Genomic DNA, 18,875 nt, shown 5'->3' on the forward strand with positions numbered 1-18,875 from the left:
GTGCTCTACCGAGGAGCAGGAGCCGCGGAACTGCAAGCTGCAATTCTCACCTCCGAGCCGGGGCCGCTGTTCCTGTCGGTCTTGTCACAACAACGTAATCAAAGAATTAAGCCGATAGTTTAGCCGTCGTTATGATCTGGTCCTTCTGGCGAGGAAGCCACGAAGCTACCGCTAAAGTTTGTTTACACTGCGCGTGGCTGACAGCACGCAACCCAACCGGCGTATGCGCCCCTGCCACAAGCCACTCGAGCTGCTCACGCTCTCCAAGCCGCCAAGTACAGAGCCGAGCGACGCTTGTGGCGAGGCAGGTGGGGAGAGCTAGCATCGCGAAAGCTCAGGCATGTGGCTCAGGATGTGCAAGAGAGAGATAGAAGAGAGAGAGTAGCCGCACGCAAAACTCTAGCAAAAAAAAACTTAAAAATGCCGCGAGTGCTCTCAACGTTGATTGGATGAACCTGCGGCGCTGCTATGACGTCACAGAACACTCGCGGATCGTCGAGCAGGCTCAGGTCTTGGCGAAAAATAAGCTGAGGGCGCTGTGATTGCAACGTCTTGATACGGAGAAGTGCGTTCCGAATATCCATGTTCAGACATATTGTGCCTGCATGAGCACTTTATGAGCACTATTTTTGGGTGTGTGTATACATTGCCTTATTTCATACCTACCAGTAGCTGCGACATCAACCGCGCTGTAATGAGTATCGCCCGTCGCGGGCGCACGCCCGTTGCACCCAAAGAGGTTTTTATAATGCACCGCACCGATGTCCAAATCGTTTCAGTTGAACCGTTTATTTTGTTGCATAATTTATATATTGGCGTTTTTGGAATCAGAGAGCTACTTCGGTTCACTCAGGTACGCCAATAGATGCGCGCGTTGTTCCAGTTTGCCGCAAAGCTTCATGAGCATCTGGCTGCGGGCGTGCACGCGTCCGTTGCCTCGATGGTCAATTTTTGTTACGTATGGGCGACGCTTCTATTACTGTAAAAACATATTGAAATAATGTTGACCATGCGAAACCTCGCCATGTCTGTTGCACGTTGTTTTATTTGATTGAGTAAATGCTTTTTGCCGACTATCGGTTGTTCTAATGGGTACCCAATCATGAACAATAGCGCTCTCCAGTGCAGATAAAATATTATTATTTATTACTATAGGACGCGGGAGTATTGATCGACAAAGGTCACAGCATAATTTTTTTTAGATCAAGCAGCAGGAGCACAAAGCAATGGCGCGACGGGGCGACAACGTAAGCCCCCTAACGATGGCACTTTGATTGCAGCGCCACCATAGTCTTTTTCGCCACTCTGCACTTTTTTTTTGAAAGCGTGCGCTGAAGCCGACCGGCGCGTCGTCTCACTAACTTTATATTGAAACATCTCGCAAAGCCGGCCAAGTGACGCTTCCCAAAAAAGGCAGAGCACCGTGAAATAGAGCATGGACTCAGCAACATGTCGTGCTCGTGGCTCGTAGTTTGCTTTGATTTATTTGTTCTGCTGGTTTCTCGCTGTCCTCATCAATTATTTCAGTGTCATAAAATTTTCGCTGGGAAATACAGAGCTTCGGCGAAACTAGTACCGTACCTAAGGATGACGTAGCGTATTAACTCTATGCGTAGCGTCGACAAACTCCCATGCCGAGAAAAGAGCTCTGTTGATATTTTGAATAATGCACGCAGCGTGTATTATATTCCTGCCCTACAGCCTTTGGATCATTAGTTTAGAGCATTGGTGAGACATGTTCTAATTTTTAATTGACTATTCTGTTCATTTCGTTTTTTTTTCTTCGACTGTTACATACCATTGTAATTATCACAAATCATCGTTATTCCTACCGCTCCTGAGATTTATTGCTAGCAAATCCAACTAAATAGATTTATTACGACTCACAAATAAGCCGCACGCAGATATTTTAAAGCCCTAGAGGAAGCTATTTTCATTTAAAATCGTATAACATAGGCAGCGTATAAGTGCAGTTAGCAATTTTCGTTACGCTAGTTGTTGTTTAACTCTGCTGATGTTGTACGTTTTGCCTACATAACGATGTCGTCTGCTACCGCTGTAGGCCGCAACCGCCGCAGCTTACGCCAACGTTCTTCACGCGTGATTCCCGCGCTCCCTCCTCGCCCGTCTACGATTGGTCAACATTGCAACCCACGTGATAACAACTCAGGTTTCTATAGGATGAGGTTTTGCGCTCAATCCAAATCCAGCCAATCACGACTTTTCCAATGCTTTCCTGTGGCGAGAATTCAACGGCGTAGCGTTTCTGCTCCGTGGGTAGGATCCGAGGAAGCCATCGTTGCAGTGAGTGCCGACTTGTTTATTGCAAATCTTCCCAACGAAATACCTCTGAGCCTCCATCTTGTGCGCAGTAAGTGTCTTCTAAATCATTGCAGATGATTGCGATTTTTTTTCATCGTGACATTATTTAGTAAGACGACGTATTTCGCTAGTTCGTCTACGGAGTATTACATGTAACTCTATGGGGCCGTAGGAACCCTTGGCTAGGCGAGGCCTCACAAAGGAAGCCTATGGACGCCATGGTGTTTCTATGGTGGCCTGGGGGCTGGGATCGCTTCTGTTTGAAAATTTATCTCGCGGAGTTCGCTGGCTCTTTACTCGTTTTGAGGCTTTTGGCATATAGCAGAGGGCTCAAATTTTATTGCGTATAGTTTTCCGGTGTAAAAAGGAACGTTCTTCTAGCCTAAAAAAATCGTCAAAGTGGGCCTTTTTTTCCAGCCTTTGTTGCACAGTGGCCCATGCTTTTGCTATGGACGCAGAGCGGACGCTCATTGGGAACCTAATGCTATACTCTATGGGACGCCTGCCCCATAGCAAAAGCCGGCTATGCCCGGGCGTTAAGTTTTTTGGGAAGTTTGCAGCGAGGAGCCCCGGCTTGCAAGTGTTAGCAAGGGAAGCCATGATAACGTTCAAGGGCATATTTCGACGGGGCTTTCATTGATGAAGACGGGGATTTCTTCCTCGCTCATAGCTATTTACAGTGCTTGCGGCTCCCGCGTTGGCTTCCATTACGCGCCTCGCTTGCGGGTTGCAGGTAGGGACGCGTCGCGCTTGCTTCTGTTGTGTAATTTCTCTGCGTAGACGGCTTCCCAGGCTGGAATTCGCCTCAAATTCATTGTAAATGTCTGGCCGCCTCACTTTTTTTTCCGTGGCAGCCACTTAAGACGCGCTGCGTGGCGTTGTGGGGTATTTTTGGTTTCTTGTAGTCTGCTATCGAGTAGCATCTGCTTTTTAAGAGTTCGCTCGCCGTGATTACCGACCCATGCGAAGGAAATTTTAACTGCTCAGTCTTTGTTTTTCTGAAGTGAGTAAAATTGCAGCACTTGGGCGTCTTGGCGGCCGCCGCATTCGCCGGTATGTCGTACGTTTAGGCGGGCTTATTGCGTTCGCGGGCGGTGTTATATTTGGCGCGAGTTTCTGTTCGTGCTCCATTAATTGAATTAAAATATTTTCGCCGTTTCTCAGAGTAGATGACTATTGAGGTGCGGCATAGGTAAGTTGCCCTGAGGGAGGGGAGAGGGTTGCGGCAGCAATTCGAAGCAGACGATTTCCTGGGGGAAGCGCATCGCGTTTTTTTTTTTTTTTTTTTTTATAACCGGGTAACTTTCGGTACTATCGGCGCGGGGGTTGTTGCGCGGCCCTTTTTTTTTTTTTTTTTTCAGCACGGTAGTTTAGCGTTTTGTTGTTCACTGGTATTCGGCTTTTGCAAACCCTTACCTTGTTATGCAGACGACTTTCGTCATACCGAATCGAGTGCAGTTGCTCAGCCCTTCGGCGAATTTTACCCGCTTCACTAACAGTTGTTGCTTTTTTTCCCTCCGCAGGATTTGTGATCTACTGACCGGAACTTCGCCATGGGCAAAGGAGACAAGCCTCGCGGTCGGATGTCGGCGTACGCCTTCTTCGTGCAGACATGCCGCGAAGAGCACAAGAAGAAGCACCCGAACGAGAACGTGGTCTTCGCCGAGTTCTCCAAGAAGTGCGCTGAACGCTGGAAGACCATGAGCGAGGGCGAGAAGAAGCGCTTCCACCAGATGGCCGACAAGGACAAGAAGCGCTTCGACTCCGAGATGGCAGATTACAAGCCGCCAAAGGGCGACAAGTCCAAGAAGCGCAAGCGCGCAAAGGACCCCAACGCACCCAAGCGCCCGCTGTGAGTTCCCATTTAACATTTGCCTACGAAACACTGTAGTAGTTGCATGGTGGACACAGTTTCAACCTTCTGCTGGTCACGGTCAATTTTTCCTTCAAGGCTGCTGAAACTTGCTCACCTCAACATTCTGATGCAGGTCGGCGTTCTTCTGGTTCTGCAATGATGAGAGACCCAACGTCCGCCAAGAGAACCCAGATGCATCTGTTGGCGAGGTGGCAAAGGAGCTTGGCCGTCGATGGAATGAGGTTGGTGACGACGTCAAGGCGAAGTACGAGGGTCTGGCTGCCAAGGACAAGGCCCGCTATGAGAAGGCAAGTTGCAGCTGTTTTCATTAAACCAATTTTGATTTTGCTGATGTCTGCCGCATCTTTGGTGCAACTCTTGTGCAGCCTACTGTATATAGTAGAGCTGGGAACTTGTTCCCTTCAACACACTGTGCTTCATTTTCCTCTTGCAGGAACTGAAGGCCTACAAGGGCAAGAAGACCAAGGGAGGGTCTCCTCCAAAGGACAAGGCCAAGAAGAAGGACGAGGATGACGACGATGAGGAAGAGGAGGAAGAAGATGAGGCTGAAGATGCTGAGGAGGACGAGGATGATGAAGATTGAGGAGCCTCGACTCTTACGCATACACTTCATTTTCTGTTTCTTCCCATCCGCCCCTTGTTTTACTATTATTTCTTGTTCTGAGGTCTGCCCATGTGGCTGCACCACTTTGTGTTCATAGCTTCTGTTTGCCGATTCTTGATTACTATTACTTTGGTTCACTTGCGCATTCTTTTTTTTTCTGGGTCCCAGGTTATGCATTAGTCTAAAAACAGATAACAGGCTTCTTATGGGGCCCCAAAACGGGTGTTATGTACATTTTTTTTTTACTTCCCCTGCTGCTTGTGTTCACTGGCTGCAGTTGCCCTTTCTTTTTGTACATGTGAGCATATGAAGAACATTCAGACGCTGTTTTAACTTAAGAATGTAAAGTTGTAACCGAATGTCATCATTGGCTTATATACAGTGTGACAAGACCGCATCTCGCCCATCTTGAAGATCACTTAGCCGCGTTGTAAGCTTTGGGATTGCCAATGTATTTTTTGCACAGATGTGTGAGCCTGTATATACTTTTTTTTTCCCCCGAGGCTTTTGCTGGCCCTAAGGGTTTTAATTTCCGGTGCCACATGTATTGTCTCGGGTCTTCAGTTGCGTTCTGTTTGTCATACCTCATTGCTATAATTATTCACCTCCTTTGCTCATTCGTCATTGCTACCAAGACACTCATTTTAGTGGCGTGACTGTTTTTTGTATCAATGACTTTCAATAAAGACATTTAGCACGTCACTGTTTGGTCCCGTGATGAAGGGTGCTACACCAGTAGTTTAGTAATAATGTAGCGTAGTAGCAATGAAGTTTTAATACTAGTTAACTAGGCAATGAACATGGAGGCAGCGCGCGTCTCTAGGGGCCGAGAAATGGTCGTCGTGAATAGAGCTCCGAGCGCAAGTTCATGAACGGCGGTTGCCAGTTCATTTTTGAGCGATGAGCTGACTAGAGTACGGCCGCATCTTATGTTTTTAGTCGTTTGCGAGTGCCAGCGTGGTATGGTCTATGCAAAATTTTCGACGTCATAGCTATCTGCACACGGTGATTATCGAACGACAAAAGGGGTCAACGACAGTGGTGGTTGCCACCACACCGCTTCAGGGAAAAATCTTGTACTATCATCATCACCACTTCAATCCCTCCATGCTTCGTGGGAGAGGGTATTGTATGGTGTTGATCCATTACTCGCGGCAGATGCCGACCGCAGCCGGAATGGAGGGCGAGACGAAATACGGGCAGCTTTCTCCGTATTACGAGAATTTATTCCGTCCTTTGCCAGAAAATGAACATGCAGTGTTCATGAAACGTTTTTGGTACTGGGCTGTGCCTGCCGTGCTCGGCGGAATCGCAGCGTGCGCGTCGAACAGGTTCTTGAGGAAGCCGACGTTTAGTGGTAAGTTTGCTGCATGGGCACTTTTGCCCTTGAAATATTAACGGTGCACATGAAAGTTCAACCTAGAATTCGTAGTGGGTCTCTGTAGCGCACTCGCTACCTGCTGCGTTGGAGCAGTTGCGGTCTTTTGCCCATGATCGGCATCAGTGTGTGTGTGTGTATGCTATGCGTGAGCACCTGGTTCTCATGGCCGTCGACATTCGAAACTGCTAGAGCAGTCTGTGCCGGGCATTAAATAATACGATCTGTATTTTTTTTTCTTACTTCCTAGGCTAGGTGTGGTACTCTCCTCTAATGTGGGGTTTCTCCGCGACAGGCGGTCACGCGTCCTCCGTTTCTTGATTTGTTAGTTCGTATTTTCTCTCAGAGTGCCCGATCTGTGCGTTTCCGCAGGGCTCCAGAAGCACATTTCCTGCATGATTTTGGGTGGTGCTGCTGGCGCTGGCTTTCTTCGTTTCTTGGAGTACCGATCGCAGGAGAGAGATGCTGCTCTTCGTCACTACGTTATGCTGCACCCGGAGGACTTTCCCGAACCCGGTAAGGTGTCGGTTCCCCGCACATTTAAGCTGCTTACTTGCCACTCACTGGTATGGGGCGTTTACTGGCTGTGCCGACCAGACATTTTGTGTTGGCGAATTGTCACGGCTAGACAAATTTGGCAGTGATCAGGCCAGTGACAAACCGGCATATTGAAGAAGCAAATGACAGAGTTATGAGGTCTCTTCGATTTGGCTGCAGGAGCTCCGCAAAAGTTCCGCGACCGTGCAACGAGCGCGCAAGGCCAGTTCCGGCAGTTCACAACACTAGCGCCGCACTGTCGCTGTCAAAACGAATAGGCAAGTTCACAAAATGTGCAGGCCTTGTCGTCTGCAGCGCATCGCCAGCGTCGCTTCGCCGGCAGGCAGGCGGGTGCTTTGAGTCGGGTGCACGTGCTCTATTGATTCGTGCTGCATTTTTTTCTTTTGCTTGTGTGGTGCATCGGGCTTTTCGTGCGTGTGTCTGTAAACGTGATGGAGATGGCTGCCTGCTTGCAAGCGGCTCTGGAGCTGCTAGAGTCCGACAGCGACGAAGAATTCGACGAGATGTGCATTTTAGTTGCATGTGGTCTCGTCAGAAACGATCGCCATCGTATCCCTGGCTACTGTGAAACTGTAGTGGGCACGTACTTCGAAGTGGAGTTCAAGAGACTCTTCCGGCTGTCTAGAAGGACTTTCGACGAGCTGAGTGCTCGCTTCATGGCATCAGCCTTCTTCCCCGAAGGCGGCAGATTTCGGCTGAAAAAACATGCCTGATAGCTTTAGTGTACATAGGCTCCCAGAGCTCAATGTACTCTATTGCCGATAAATTTGACGTGACGGAGTCGTCTGTGCACGTCTGTCAACCGTGTTGTGAAGTTTTTGCACGCCATGAGGGACGAAGTAATCTGCTGGCCTAGCAGCGCGGAGATGGTCCGCGTGAAAGCTGGATTCCTCCCGAAGAGTGGTGGCAGGGGGCCCCGGAACACTATCGGCTGCATCGATGGATGTCATGTGGAGATCCTCAGGCCGGATCAATCTGCACATTCGTACTACGACCGGAAGAAGTTTCCATCCATCATACTGCAGGGGATCTGCGACGATAGAAACAGATTCACGCACGTGTTCGTCGGTTTTCCAGGATCAACACACGATGCGCATGTGCTGAGAGAAAGCTCCTTCTTTCACAACGCATCCGCAATGTGCGATGGTGGGCACCTTCTTGGGGACTGCGCTTACCCACTAATGCCGTGGCTCATGACTCCCTTCAGAGACAACCAGAACAGTTTTCCTTCGTGGAAAAGAAACTTCAACGGAAGGCATAGCCAGCAAAGGGTGACCATTGAGAACACTTTTGGACTGTTAAAGCAGCGGTTTCGAGGGTTGTACTTCGTCGACGCCAAAACTGTAGCACAGTGCTGCTTCCTTGTAATGGCTGCCTGTGTTCTGCACAATTTCTGTAATGAAGAAAGGGATCTTTTGGAAGAGTTGGAGACTCTGCCACCTTGCGACGATGCAGGAAGCCGAGAGCTAACAGGACATGTTGACCCTAATTTGGTAGGCTACAGTGAGGCTCTGACATTGCAAAGCAGCTATGCTAAGGCAGCCTTGTTTTCATGATTGTTTCATGCCATTGCCATGCTGTTTGTGCAGTGCTTGCATTTATTCTAGTGCTGTTCAAGTGGAAGTGAATAAATGTGGATACATATTTTGAACGTTTCCTTTTCATTTGGGGTATGTGGCACACAGGTCACGAAACACCAAAGTGCAAGGGTTTACTGCTTATTTATTCTCAATACTTCAATGAGCATGTCAAACTTGGCCATGTGCTCTTCGTGGCACTTGGCTCTGGCTGCGTCCAGTTTCAGCAGCGTTTCAGCAAGGACACTGTTGGAAGATGTCCTCTGCCTCTTCCTGCGGGGCATGCTGGCCGGCACCTCCTCCATGTTCCTGACGGAGCCCGGGTCCTCTGCGGCCACACTTTGCACACATGGATACAAACATTACATCACTTTCAGTGGTTTGCATTTAGTACTTCACTAGGAAACGAGCTGCACAGGAATGGACACATATGACATGCTTCTTTTGCTCCAACTGCTTAGGAAAATATGAAGCATTGCTTACAATGTAAATGTTATTTCAGCATTTAGTCAGTGCTTAGCCTATGGGGTTTAAATCGGGGAAGATAAACACGTTCTCCCCGTTTAAGCGCGGCTGACATGGTTCAAAGCCGCGCTGACCCCACCCCGTGGTCGCGTACGCTACTGAGCGCACGCCGACCACGGCGGGCCGTGCTCTACGGGAACAAAGGAACGACACACTGGCTGACACAAACAAGGCATTTATTGCTATAGCAACAATAACGCCAGCTAGCAACAAAATACACTGAGGAATCTAGGATGTCCGACTCACCAGCACGGCTACGAGCGAACGTCCGCCCACGGTAGGGCAAAGGGATAAACTCCGAGGTCGAGCGGGTCGGGCTCGGCGGGAGTAAGTTCCGGCCAAGAGGCGCCCGTCGACGAAGAGCGAAGCTGCGAGCGAAACGTCCGTTCGCTTCCCGTTGCCGAGGGAGAAGAGACCCCGTCGCTCCCCGCGAGCGCGCAGCAAAACGCCATCCGTGGCGCTGGTGTCGCTGCGACGCGAGCGCCCTCCCTTGTTAGTTACAGTAACCGAACCGAGAGGAGTGCTTTTCGGGGGGGCAGCTAACAACAGTGGGGTGCGTTGAGGGAAAGCGTACGCAGGGGACGAAGGCGTCCCCACATCCCCCCAACCTTAAATAGACCCACGCGCCTTCAAGTTACATGCTATGGAGGAGTCTCCTGGTCTTCATGCACTTGAGGCAGGTCGTGCAGCGGAGGTCACGCCGACAGGGTGCACGCAGTCTTCCGCGGTATTCCGAAGGCGGCGTGAAGGTCTCCGCTGGGACGACTCGCATGGCCCGCGGACTACGTGCCCGCAGGCCCGCGAAGAGGAGGGCCGGTTGACCACTGCAGTCCAAGATTCCGCAGTAGTCGCCAAGGCAACAGCAGCCTGAGGTGGCTGCTGTCTGGTCTCGCCACGGCTGCCCCGGATGGATGCGGCGAACAGGATACAGGCCGCTCCGTCGCAGCAGGCGGCAGCGAGACGATGTGCACAAGACAGCAAGCCGCAGTGGCTCCGCTGGATCTGAAAGATTGCCAAAACACACTCCGCATGCCTTTAACGTAGGTCACGGGAGGGGAAACGGCGTACACAAGAGCCTCGTGGCTCAATGCTCAACTCGCTAGCAAAAGGTGTCGGGCGGCCGTGCAACGCAAAGTTCGAGTGAACAAAGCCCTTTCTTGAGTTGAACGAGAATGCTCGGTTCATGCGAGGTTAAAAAAAACGGGTGGGCCAGCAAAGTGCGCCCCCTCTCAATACCACGGTCCGGTGGTCGTGTCACTTTTGACAAGGTGCAGGCAGCTATGAATAGCCTTAGGCCTCACTACCACTGTGAAGGTCGACGACCCCCAACAAAAGAAAGACCCGAAACGGGTTTCGTGCGCGCAGCCGCGAGGAGACATCAGCGTTGTGGGGTGGTCCTCCCCGCTCACTGCACAAAGCAGCTTGAGCGATCGGCGCCCACCGTATCGGACGGTGTCGGAACGCCCGGTGCCGAGCTGCAATACCAGCGAGCTCGTAACTGCACCCGTGGCCCCAGGCCACCCGGCTCCCAGAGCCGCGACTCCCAGAGTCGAAAAAGAGACAGCGAGAAAATATATACAGAAAACTCGGACCACCCACGCGGCTTCCGTACTCACTCGCTTCGGGCTCGGCAACTCCGCGGGCGCTAGGCCTCGCGCTCCCTCGATGCGGACCAAGTGGTTCTTGAAGAAACTCCAGGAAGAAAACTTCACAAAAAAACATGCTGAGCATGTCGAAAAGTTCAAACATGCTGCAGCGCAATAGACCTCGCACTCAAGAAAGCATGCCGCAGGTCCTAGCGATCAAAATTCACTCTAGGCCTAGCACTTGTCAAGTCCGGACAAAGAGCGTTCCTCGAACCGAACAGACTGTCGTCCAATGTTCCAAGAGCAGGCCCCACGTTGGGCGCCAGATGTGGTGTTTAAAATGGGGGGAGATAAACACGTTCTCCCCGTTTAAGCGCGGCTGACATGGTTCAAAGCCGCGCTGACCCCACCCCGTGGTCGCGTACGCTACTGAGCGCACGCCGACCACGGCGGGCCGTGCTCTACGGGAACAAAGGAACGACACACTGGCTGACACAAACAAGGCATTTATTGCTATAGCAACAATAACGCCAGCTAGCAACAAAATACACTGAGGAATCTAGGATGTCCGACTCACCAGCACGGCTACGAGCGAACGTCCGCCCACGGTAGGGCAAAGGGATAAACTCCGAGGTCGAGCGGGTCGGGCTCGGCGGGAGTAAGTTCCGGCCAAGAGGCGCCCGTCGACGAAGAGCGAAGCTGCGAGCGAAACGTCCGTTCGCTTCCCGTTGCCGAGGGAGAAGAGACCCCGTCGCTCCCCGCGAGCGCGCAGCAAAACGCCATCCGTGGCGCTGGTGTCGCTGCGACGCGAGCGCCCTCCCTTGTTAGTTACAGTAACCGAACCGAGAGGAGTGCTTTTCGGGGGGGCAGCTAACAACAGTGGGGTGCGTTGAGGGAAAGCGTACGCAGGGGACGAAGGCGTCCCCACAAGCCTTGTCATGTGTGTTCCTTCTCATGTACCAAATTTAGTCTGCTATTCCAATTGTAAGCCTATCTACTAGGACAAATGCATTTAATGTAATTAGTATACTTACTCTGAGCTTCCTGCAGAGACTCCAGTCTCGAGGAGTGCTGGCGGCTGTATATGGTGTTCCTTTTCCAACACACTGGCCAGCTCCCTACATGGTGTAAGTCCTATTAGAACTATTCAGCAAGTCAGCTAGACATTTATTGGACTGGGTACTCACTCCTCATACTCGCATGGCACACGGTGGTGCCCCGATGTACCATTCTTTGTTCTCGCTCTTTTGAACATGCGCTCCAAGGACTTCCACTTGTTCTCGGCCTGGATAGCCGAAAGGGTGCCTCCAAACTCTTCGTTGAGGAGGTTCGCCAACTTCGTCCACATCATTTTTTTGTCCTAAAGAAATCAAGCCAGAACTGAAACACGTACTGCAGCAAGTATTAAACTCAACTGCAAAAATAGGGGTCATATTTCCAAAAGCATGCTGAGATGAAATATGAAATGCACTTTGGTTTGTATTACGTTTGCCAATACATTCAAATACAGTAGCCGCTCGGAGCAAATTCTCTCACTTTTTTTTTAATACTTTTTTTTTTTTTTGCGTTTGCAAGCATGCTGCATGGAATCGGGGATGGACACATACCTGAATCCCCCTTTCTGGCCAGCGAGGTCCTTAAGATCAACATATCTATCAAAAAACGCGTTTTTGGACCGTTCCAAAGGGCCTCGACATCTGCTTCCCCAGAAGAAGGTATAGATGCAACTGCCCCTGCCGAGGCAGAGGCGTCTATACCGCTTTCGTCGGAAGCACATGGTGGGCTGGCAGCTGCATCCTCAGCTTGAAAAACAAGCGTGTAGCGTACGCCATCTGAAAAAGAAAAAAAAAATAATGAGAACGAGCTGTAGACGCGCAAACCTAGCGAAGTAACCGAGAAATTGCACAGGGTGCATTTCCCTTGACAGCGCCAGTCTGTGGCGTTAGCGTGCTGCAACTTTGCTTGTGAGTACCAAAATGCTTCCTCAGACGGTCAGTACCGAGCGCAGGCACGCGCAATTCGCACACATGTAAAAGAAAATCCAGAATTTAGAGTTTGCTGTTCATAGCTTGAATCCATAGCAGACAAACAAAACCGCGCACCACATGCTTACCACGTTTTTTCAGTAAGCCATCGAACAACACTCACCTGTTCCCTCGTACAGGTATCCATTCCCATCAGGAATGTAGGAGCCGTCGCTGCTACGAAGAGCCGTCACCGTTTTGGTGGTGTCGCCGACAGCTATTTCCACTGTCGTCTGCTGCGCACTCGGAGGAACACCCGGCATCGTGAACTGGCTGGCACTGGCTCTGAAGTCAGTGCAGCGCAGTCGAGAACTAGGCCTGCACTTGTACAAAACGAAGAGGAGAGTGCAGAGGGCGTGCGCTGCACTGGCAAAACGTATACGACAGTGCTGCACTCTCGGAACTCGTGCAGCCAGTGCAGCCAAATCGAAGAGACCTATGCTCAGCTGGTGCGATAGGTGTGCAGGTTGTTGGTACAGTGTGCTAGGAAGCTTGTGTTGTCAGCATTGTGTCGGAGTATGGTGAAAAATAGTGCGAAGGGAACACAATGGATGGGCAGAACAACGCAAACGAGCGCCCAACTTTCGGTATTGTGCAGGAACTCTGCAAGGTGCACATGATTTTTGGATATTGTTTCTGTGATAAAGATGAAGCGTGTCAGGTGCGCTGCACGCACTCGCACGTACGGGGGAAGACGAGGAAGTAGAGAAAACACAGATCGGCTTGACCGTATGCTGTGTGTACTGTTTCTCAGTTTCTAATTAACCCTTCTTATGATAAGACATATTTTGGCGACGAGGATGCTGTTTTAATTCAGGACCTTGATGTGGACTGCTCAACGTTCGTCGTGAGCTTTTCTGGGCTTCAGCCACCACCGCCCTTCCTGCCGACTCCTGGTCGTCCTGCCCTTCCATGGGAGCAATGGGAGCTGGCGTTCCGGAATTACATGCTGGCCTCTGGTGCCTCTACTCTGGGCGCGGACACAACGGACAACTCCTCCCGGAGAACCTCAGGCCATACTATCTCCTCCGCTCGGAGTTGACCGTCGTGCAGGGCGTCTTGTACCAAGGTGACAGACTCGTCGTTCCCGAAAGTTTGCGCCGCCGCCTCATGGACATCGCGCACGAGTCACACCCTGGAATCATCCACACGAAGAGTCGGCTGCAAGAGCTCTACTGGTGGCTACGAATGGACGAGCATGTCGAAGAATTGGTACGGACATGCGTAATGTGCCAGTCCTGTGACAAGTCAGCTCATCCGGTAGCAGCTCCTCTGCAACCTGTCGCCTTCCCAGAAAAACCTTGGAATAAGGTTGGCATTGATATCGTGGGGCCTTTTGACCAAGCTTCTAGTGGCTGCTGCTTTGCGATCACTCTCATGGATTATTATAGTAAGTGGCCAGAGGTTTTCTTTGTTGATACCATCACAACTGAAAAAATTCAACAATCTCTGCTAGGCCTTTTTGCTTGGGAGGGTTACCCTCAAGAGAATGTGTCTGATCATAGACCACAATTCTCATCGATGGCCATGCAAATTTTCCTCCGCAAACGGGGGGGATACGCCATTGCTACTCGTCAGTGTATCACCCCCAAGCCAATGGACTTACTTGTTGAATAATTCAATCGAGTGCTCAAGTCTTATATTCAGCTGGCTCTGTGTGAGCGACGTGACCTACGTACAGCTATTGTGGACTACCTCGGTGTCTACCGCTGTACACCACGTGCCACGACAGGAATTGCACCAGCCATCTTACTTCATGGCCGGGTGCCCCTCACAAGACTCAATGTTGTAGGCCTGCTGGATCAGTGCTTCCCAGTGGATTCAACAAAAGTGCTTAAGCTTTTGCGGCAGAGGTTTGAGGAGAAGCAAGCGCAGTACAAGCTTTATGTGGACCAGCGGAGTGGCGCCAAGCGTCGTGACTTCCAGATTGGCCAGTACATGCGTGTTCGCAAGCCCACTGTACAAGGCAAACTGTCAGCTCAGTTTTCGGAGCCTCGGAAGGTTGTGGAGCAACGTGGACCTGCATCATATCTGCTGGATGATGGGCGAGTGTAGCACTCGTCCAAGTTTTCTGCGGTTCGTCCAGAAGTGGTTCAGCAGCAACTGCCCTCCCCAGCCCCAGCGGTTCTTTTTGCTGACATTTGGCCGCCTATCGACTGCACCAGAGTGCTGCCGACCAGTCGACATTCCGGAACCGTGGTCCAGGGTTCATCTTGGGACGCGCCTTCAACCCAGCTGATGTCAGCCGCTGATGTTAGCCGCCCGGGCCCTTCATCGCACCTGGCTTCGCCCACTCCACAACCGGCAGCCACTCCTCAACCCTCATGTACATCAACAGCGGCAACTGCGGCTTCACTTCCTGCGTCGCCTCGCAGAAGTGCACCCCAAAAGAAGCGGCTCGCAAGGTTCAAAGACTGTTTGTATGAAACATCTACACAACTAAAGAAAAAGAGCCTTGTTAGCGGTCACAGTGCACCTGTTTATAACTAAACACTTGTGCATACTGAAACCAAAAGTAACTTTCAGTGATTTTTGTGTGTTGTATTGTGTAATTAAAGGGATATAGGAGCGGCCTTTTATCTGCAGTGGATGTAGTGAAGCCCATTCTGTAAAGGAAAAATATTTTAAAAAATGGGTGGACCTGGGTTAGAACGTTTATTATAAATCAAACAGCGAAAAAGACGACGGACCACAGAAAGGAGAACGCAGTGCTCGTCCTGTGTTCTCCTTTCTCTGGTCCGTTGTCTTTTGCACTGTTTTATTATGAATCCTTACCAACTAGTCCAACTCAACGTTTTGCTGAACTTTGATTTAAGAGGGTGGCATTGGGATTTTATTTGTGCGCATTCTATAGTTGCTTTCAGCATTTAGCCTTAAAGTGGTTTCGAAACAGCCGCCACGGTGGCTCAGTGGTTACGGCGCTCGGCTGCTGACCCGAAAGACGCGGGTCCGATCCCGGACGCTTCGATCGGATTTCGATGGAGGTTAAAGTCTAGAGGCTGGGTGTACTGTGTGATGTTAGTGCACGTTAAAGAACCCCAGCTGGTCGAAATTTCCGGAGCCCTTCACTACAGCGTCCCTCATAGCTTGAGTCGCTTTGGGACGTTAAACCCCCATAAACCATAAACTTAAAAAAAGGTGTGGTATACGTTCAGTATTGGAGGACATTGCTTTATAAATCTCTTCCAGTAAGAATGTTTTGAATGCATAAAAGCAGGGTTATTGGGAATCAAAATTAGTCCTTCGCCACCGTTGCACCTTCCGTTCTCCCCACCGTGTCAGACGGCAGCTCAATTAATCGTGACAGGCTGCTTGAGAAGAGCACCCTGGATCCCAACCCAAGTCCCACCGATGGCAGCACCTGCCATAGAAGGGCAGTGGCGCATTGCTTTACCGCTCCACCGCTGCGCCAGGAGTGGTAGGAAGACTCCCAGGGGTCTATGAATGTACGGAATGACCTATTCCGATACAAACAGCTGCCATCCGTGAACACTGGATCTGAACTAACTGAAGTGTAAACCGAACTGCTAGCGCACCTAATTCACATTTGGCCCACTGACCCAAATCGACCGTATTTAAAAAAAAAAAAAAAATTTTTTTTTCACTTTTTTATTTATCCTGCAAAGCTGCTACTTCCAGTAGCGGCGTACAATTTGATGAGGCTGCTGGCACTGCTTCACCTATTCATTATTTTAGATTCAGTTTCAGTGTACCTTCTGCGTAACATTAGTATGATGCATGAAGGGGCCTGACGAGTAGCTGTTTTGTAACATATTCCCCTAGATGTGTTGTATGAGAAAGGCACAGGTTTTTGAAAGTCTGAGGAGAGAGCAAGCTAACTTTTGAGTGCGATTTTTCATTTTCTGTTTTGTGCACCTGTTTAAGAGGCTATTTGTTTTATGAGTTTTATATTATCTGGCCCATGTGCACATCAGAGCTCTCTATGTGACAGTCCAGGTCAGTTGAATTACTTTTCAGCTGCCATCAAAAGCTCATTTGGTCTGTCCGCTTCTGGTGAGACTCATCCCTCCCTGGCCACATGTTGCAGAGTGACAACAGGACCTGTAAAGGGCCTCCAGAATGGTAGTTGTCAGCCTTGAGGGGGGATTGATATAGTCATGGAGGACAGTGCTGAAATGACCGTTTATTGCAAATATTTCTTCTGGCTTCTTAATTTTGCCAGCATTTTGTTTCTGTTGCATTCACTTGATATCAGAATACATAAAAACAAGAATATTGAGTGATCAGATGTTAGAATGCAACCAGGTCCTCAGTGGAGGCTTTGTTAGCAGAGTTGCTAGGCTGAGGAGTCGGTATAGATACATGATGAATGTCTGCGTGCAGTGAAATTGGACACACACAAAGGAAGAAAAAAAAACTGTGCATGTGTGTCTGTTCTTCTGTTCCCCTCTGTGCACCCAGCTTTCATCTAAAACTATTAAGCACTTGCACTGAGCTAGCAATATTCTTTGGAGATGTAAAGCTCATCTGCATTCCATGGCTTCTGCATGCACCCCAAGCTTCGTGCGAGTTGCAAAAGTCCATCACACTAAGGAGGGAGTTGTAGTGGACTCCTCTGGAGGTCACATTGCATTGGCTTGCTGTTGTTTGTTTGTTTGTTGTGCAGATTTGTTCTTGTGGGCTAAGACTTTTTTTTCCTCATTTCTGCATTACGGTTTTGGTTTTGCCTTTCAGAGCGGAAGAAGTACCGAGATGTCCTTGAAACCTGGTTGCCGATCCGATGAGTTAGTACTGCCAAGCCTTCCTCCTGAACGTTTATAGTTAAGCAGTTGTCTTCTAGAAATAAAACTTTTCGTTTAAGTGTGTGTGCATAGTCAATTTTGGAAAAATAAAGAGTTGCTCTTGAACCCATGTATTATGGTAACTTGGGAATGGTGTAATGTCTACAATGCGCGTAGAGCTTGCTGTGGTCAAGACAGCATAAATTCTCTGGCTGAATGTGCACGTAGCATTAAACGAACATCTTGAAAGTTTATGTAGTTTAGCGCTATTTACGTGAGAATTGACATTTATTCCATCTAGGCTTCTTTTTATGAAATGTTTTTTTTGTATGGTAACCTGCTCATTACAGAAATTTCCACACCATTAATGCAATCCGTTTAACAAAGCTTGAAGCCTAGCACATTGTAGCATGAACTCAGTAGCCATTAATGATGCAGTCTATTTGTCCAGCTGGCCTACTTCATTTGTATGCTAAATGGTTGGTTGGGCTTTAGAATGCTGCGTGTACTTATGCCTTTGCACTGCTGCCCTGAGCACTTCCTTCCTCTTGGCTCGTCCGTCCTTAAGACCTGGACTTCTATTCGTGACTTGGAAGCTTTGGAATATTTGAAGGCTCGGAGTAAATTGCTGCACTGATGAAAATGCTTCATGAATCACTGGGTAGGTTCCGGTACAAAGTGCCAGAAGTACTGAGCTACTCAGTGGGGAATGTTGCATCAAAGTTAGTTGGTGTGTAGGAAAAGTCTCACAGTGCAGAAGGCATGCTGTGTGGCATGTTTTGTTGCAGGGCATTCCTCAATTATGCACTGCCTAGAGGTACAGACAAAATTTTTGTGCAGTGTTTATTGTGGAATCGCTGGCGAACATCTGTTTGTGTGTGCCAATTCTGCATACAGTTGTGCCCCGTTAATGCCGTTAATGCAGTTGTGCCCCGTTGCGCATGCGTCCACCTGGTCGGTTATCATCCACGTGCAGCCGACAAGCCCAAAGTACCCGGATGCAAGAAGCCGGGTGGAGGATCACGTGGTGTCTGCCAACAGCTATATAACCGTCAACACCCAGGCATCATCGCAGTCAGCGGCAATCCGCTTCTTTGTCTAACCCTGCTTCTCGCTCTTGGCAGGCCGATCAGGTGTACCGCGATCTTCAAGGGGCGGCTGCGCCCGCACGGCGATCTCGGACGCTGCCACTAGGACTGTCCCGTTGCGCATGCGTCCACCTGGTCGGTTATCATCCACGTGCAGCCGACAAGCCCAAAGTACCCGGATGCAAGAAGCCGGGTGGAGGATCACGCGGTGTCTGCCAACAGCTATATAAACCGTCAACACCCAGGCATCATCGCAGTCAGCGGCAATCCGCTTCTTTGTCTAACCCTGCTTCTCGCTCTTGGCAGGCCGATCAGGTGTACCACGATCTTCAAGGGGCGGCTGCGCCCGCACGGCGATCTCGGACGCTGCCACTAGGACTGTCCCGTTGCGCATGCGTCCACCTGGTCGGTTATCATCCACGTGCAGCCGACAAGCCCAAAGTACCCGGATGCAAGAAGCCGGGTGGAGGATCACATGGTGTCTGCCAACAGCTATATAAACCGTCAACACCCAGGCATCATCGCAGTCAGCGGCAATCCGCTTCTTTGTCTAACCCTGCTTCTCGCTCTTGGCAGGTGAGTTTGATTTGCCAAT

The 18,875-nt window shown here is 50.0% G+C and overlaps 2 protein-coding genes and 1 pseudogene across 4 annotated transcripts; 2 read left to right on the forward strand and 1 right to left on the reverse strand.

The window, feature by feature from the left end:
* The first annotated feature begins 2,158 nt into the window (after window positions 1-2,158).
* Dsp1 (Dorsal switch protein 1) lies at window positions 2,159-5,504 on the forward strand. 2 transcript variants are annotated; one of them, XM_089566412.1, is made up of 4 exons: window positions 2,159-2,304; window positions 3,846-4,174; window positions 4,311-4,485; window positions 4,632-5,504. In XM_089566412.1, the coding sequence occupies exons 2-4, from the start codon at window positions 3,876-3,878 to the stop codon at window positions 4,779-4,781; spliced, it is 624 nt and encodes a 207-aa protein (XP_089422538.1). In that variant the 5' UTR covers window positions 2,159-2,304; window positions 3,846-3,875; the 3' UTR covers window positions 4,782-5,504. The 2 variants fall into 2 exon arrangements, with proteins under 2 accessions (XP_089422538.1, XP_089422537.1); XM_089566411.1 differs by having other exon boundaries at window positions 2,225-2,371.
* Window positions 5,505-5,927: 423 nt separating this feature from the next.
* On the forward strand, window positions 5,928-17,318 carry ND-B14.5B (NADH dehydrogenase (ubiquinone) B14.5 B subunit). 2 transcript variants are annotated; one of them, XM_089566409.1, is made up of 4 exons: window positions 5,928-6,159; window positions 6,553-6,696; window positions 6,898-6,995; window positions 17,146-17,318. In XM_089566409.1, the coding sequence occupies exons 1-3, from the start codon at window positions 5,934-5,936 to the stop codon at window positions 6,993-6,995; spliced, it is 468 nt and encodes a 155-aa protein (XP_089422535.1). In that variant the 5' UTR covers window positions 5,928-5,933; the 3' UTR covers window positions 17,146-17,318. The 2 variants fall into 2 exon arrangements, with proteins under 2 accessions (XP_089422535.1, XP_089422536.1); XM_089566410.1 differs by lacking the exon at window positions 6,898-6,995 and having other exon boundaries at window positions 5,929-6,159.
* LOC149372054 (uncharacterized) lies at window positions 11,927-12,998 on the reverse strand (annotated as a pseudogene).
* Window positions 17,319-18,875: the final 1,557 nt, after the last annotated feature.

This window comes from Amblyomma mixtum, chromosome 1, assembly GCF_055824585.1.
Source record: "Amblyomma mixtum isolate Tamu chromosome 1, ASM5582458v1, whole genome shotgun sequence".
Classification (NCBI taxonomy): Eukaryota; Metazoa; Arthropoda; class Arachnida; order Ixodida; family Ixodidae; genus Amblyomma; species Amblyomma mixtum.